This window comes from Mercurialis annua, linkage group LG5 (assembly GCF_937616625.2).
Source record: "Mercurialis annua linkage group LG5, ddMerAnnu1.2, whole genome shotgun sequence".
Classification (NCBI taxonomy): domain Eukaryota; kingdom Viridiplantae; phylum Streptophyta; class Magnoliopsida; order Malpighiales; family Euphorbiaceae; genus Mercurialis; species Mercurialis annua.
The window spans coordinates 2,435,008-2,438,478 of NC_065574.1; the positions used below are offsets into that span (position 1 = coordinate 2,435,008).

At 35.3% G+C, this 3,471-nt stretch overlaps 1 protein-coding gene across 1 annotated transcript; it reads right to left on the minus strand.

Annotated features, from left to right (window-relative positions):
* Window positions 1-230: 230 nt before the first annotated feature.
* LOC126683262 (nuclear pore complex protein NUP35) lies at window positions 231-3,063 on the minus strand. Its single transcript, XM_050379111.2, has 4 exons — window positions 2,949-3,063; window positions 2,247-2,851; window positions 1,620-1,731; window positions 231-753 (listed from the first exon to the last, which is right to left on the minus strand). The coding sequence occupies exons 2-4, from the start codon at window positions 2,834-2,836 to the stop codon at window positions 448-450; spliced, it is 1,008 nt and encodes a 335-aa protein (XP_050235068.1). The 5' UTR covers window positions 2,837-2,851; window positions 2,949-3,063; the 3' UTR covers window positions 231-447.
* Between the last annotated feature and the right edge of the window lie 408 nt (window positions 3,064-3,471).

Sequence of the window (3,471 nt, forward strand, 5' to 3'; positions counted from 1 at the left end):
AAGTTAAAGCCAAAAACTAATAAATGAAGCAAAATATGATGCAGTTTTGCCTCATAAACTCTGTATTCAGCCTGCATTGTTACTTAGAAGCACTGCATGATTACACCGTTCGAACAATAAAAATAAATATAAATCTAATTATGAGACACATGCATGCACTCACACGCGCATGCAAAAAAACAAAAATAAAGGAGACGGTGAAGATGAGAAAGTTTCGTAACACATTATGGTGATGTTATACTTCAATTTCATTTCTCAACCTTTGAACAATTCTATAACCAGTCTTACAATATCAATGACAAGGAATGCAGCGCCTCATTCATGGTAAATATCAAGTCATATCTTCAGAAAGACTTACAAAAGACTCGGTGTTACAGCTGAATTTCCAAAAACAATCATACCTCTATTTGTGACAAGATAAGTAGAGCCCATGGAAAAAACAATACCCTAAATGCCAAACATCACATCAAATATTTTGGACACTACAGACTTTGCTGGGGATGCAATGGCACCTCCTGACTGTCGGGCACTGCTACTGCCATTTTGAAGATAGTATGGGCGAGAAGCTCCTGGTGTTTTTAATTCTGCGGTTCTAGCAGATGGTGCTGGGGGTAAGGTCATGAACCCCTGATTGTTCAGCCTTTCATTCAAAGCTTGGCGTTGTATGGGATCCACTGGCTTTACACCTACCATTAAGACTCCGTTTATTTGAAATCCATTCTTGCTGAGAGCCTTCCGAGCATCGGATCGACTCTGCATCAACAAAAAGAAAAACCAGGCAAAATAATTTGTTAGTTATAATTGATGTACATTACCAGACTCGAAATCTAACAACTTGGGTCATTGTTGTCTAAAAATAAGAGCAAAATCATGCCCACTTAGCAAAAGCCAAATCTACAAGGTTCTGAAACATACATACACTTGAGATTGCCCAATAAAGTTTCAATTAAGCACTTAAAATCTTTTATAAGGGTGGATGGAAAATGGAGAAAATAGCAAGAAAAGAAGGTAGATGGTAATGGTATAGTACTCGTCTATTGTTTCATCTGTTTTCTTCAGATAAAAATAGTTTCAATATGGGAAACCTAACTTAAAAACACACAAATGTCGAATTTTCCTTATGCGTACTTTTAATCACATGAATCCTTCAGCAAAAATCTGCTAATATTAACCCAAGCAACCTGTTGGACTGAGAAATGACTATCAAAATTGTATATAATGCCACAACTCAAACTCTAATGAAGGGGCGAAAAATTAGATTTCCATAATATGATGTTTATCCAAAATCGGATAAACTAGAAGCACACAGATGATAACAGCGCGTCTTAGAACACAAAATTGATCACTATTTACAAGACATAACACTTCATTATGTTCAGCCTCCTGGATTTCTCAGTTCCCATGTGTTCCACATTAGCTGCTAAAATTTTAGCCTTTAAGCCTGGACTAAACATTTGTAATAAGCGAAAAAAGCATGACTTAAGCTGTAATGTGATATCAATGCCACAGCCCATCAAAGAATTGCAAAGACAAAAATAGAGTCATTTAACTTTAATCAACAAATATGATGGACCCCTAACCTCGAACTACATTATACAAAAAAATAGTAGAATTAGAACCTGATAAAGAATATGCATCCAGTTAGCATTCCTTGGACCAAAAACATGTTTCACGATCACACCACATTTCTCAAATTCCCGCAAAACTTCATTGATATCGACAGGTGTGAACCTGCAAAAGATCATTCATAACTAGAGTTACTTTTAAGAAAAAAAGGTCAACTGAAAAAAACTTAAAAAAAAAGCAACTGAATCTCCATCATGCAAAATTAGAAAAATAACGAAAAAATATTAGGGTAAAATTAAAACAATCTCTACCAATCAAGTTTGAATTGAGATTACAGAAGACAACTAAATTCCCAAAAGATTGTAACAATGTTTTTAAAATAACCATGAAATAATTTTGAAACACCATTACTGCAACTAAGATGAATTTACTGTAAACCAAATGAACATACCATTTGACATCATTTTGCCCCTTCACAAATAAAATTGAAAGTTTCCGAACATTTAGATTCAAAAGATTACTAAATTAAAACAAATATTACAGTCAAGAAACAAGTTGAAAGATCGACAAGTAGTATTTGTTAAAGAAGTTATCATACGCAGCAAAAACATAATTAAATAGTGACGAGGTGAATAAAAATTAATCAATACACAACATGAAAAATTAAGACAAAGCCATACCCATAAACAGTAACCCATTCCTCCTCATCAAGATTCCCAGCAGGAAAATTATTCCTCTGTATCTCAGGCCTCGCAACTTCCCTCGGCTGTGGAAGCGTAATCAAAGCACCAGGTTGAACCACACCCTCCACAGGAGAACCTTTCCCCTTATCTTCTTGATCACCACCACTTGCCTTAGCAGGCGACCACCAACTCGAACTAGCTGAACCCTGTTGGTTCTGGCTACCACTCATCAACGCAAACGAATTAGTCCTGCTCGTGCTTGCCTCTGCTTTACTATTCATCGGAGTCATAAACTCCCTCCCAGAAACATGTTTCGGACTTCTCGGATCCGATTTCGCCTCCGGGGAAAGAGGGTAATCGGGAATCCCCGACTCCGGGGAGAAATCAGACCTGTCCTCCAATGTATACATAGGAGGCGGAGGAAGATCCGAACCCCCGAAATTCTCCCGCCATAAAGCCGACACCGCTGCAGCCTGGCCGGGGCTTGTGAATTTGCCTTTACGGGCGGATATAGGTGAAGCTAAATCTTGGTAAAACAGTGACCTTCCCCCAGATGATTTGGGGGTTCTGTTTGTTAAAGTGCTCATTCTTGACAATTTTTTCTATAAATTAAATATATTACATTAGCATTTGAAATGAACTACAGAGTATTTATAAAAATTAAAATACATGAAAGAATCAATGAGAGTGAGAGCGTACCTGTTGATATTGAGGATTTCCCTCCCAAAAGCTTTCTTTGTTTGTCTGAAATGGAGAATTTCAAACCCTAAACCCTCGATCTCTATTGTAATTCAAAATTCAAACTTTTTTATTTTTGCTGGTTTGAGCTTAATGTCGAAAATAGCCTTAATTTATTTGCCTATGTTGCCTTCATCTTCATTTGCATCACCACATGGGTAATTTTGTAATTAAAAATGACTTATTATTTTTTATTATCTTTTGAAATTAAAAAAATACTGATTATTGCCATGAAAATAACAAAGTGTCACTCGGTCCCTCAACTTATAGTTCAAGGTCAAATTACTCAATTTCAAACATTTTAATTAATTAAAAGAATATTTTCTATTTTTTTGTCAATTAAAAAAATTAAACAACGCGAATGAAAATAAGGACCTGGATGATCAAGTTTTGTCCTTAATTTACTTAATAAAAATAAAAATATTGTTGATAATTGATTTAAAAATAAAAAAAATTATTTTTAATTGATCAAAATGGCTAAAAG

Coding starts and splice junctions, on each gene's coding strand:
- LOC126683262 (XM_050379111.2), bottom strand. CDS start 2,836: ATGAGCACTTTAACAAACAGAACCCCCAAATCATCTGGGGGAAGGTCA. Junction 1,732..2,246: donor GAATGGGTTACTGTTTATGG/GTATGGCTTTGT, acceptor GATCTTTTGCAG/GTTCACACCTGTCGATATCA. Junction 754..1,619: donor GGATGCATATTCTTTATCAG/GTTCTAATTCTA, acceptor TTGTTGATGCAG/AGTCGATCCGATGCTCGGAA.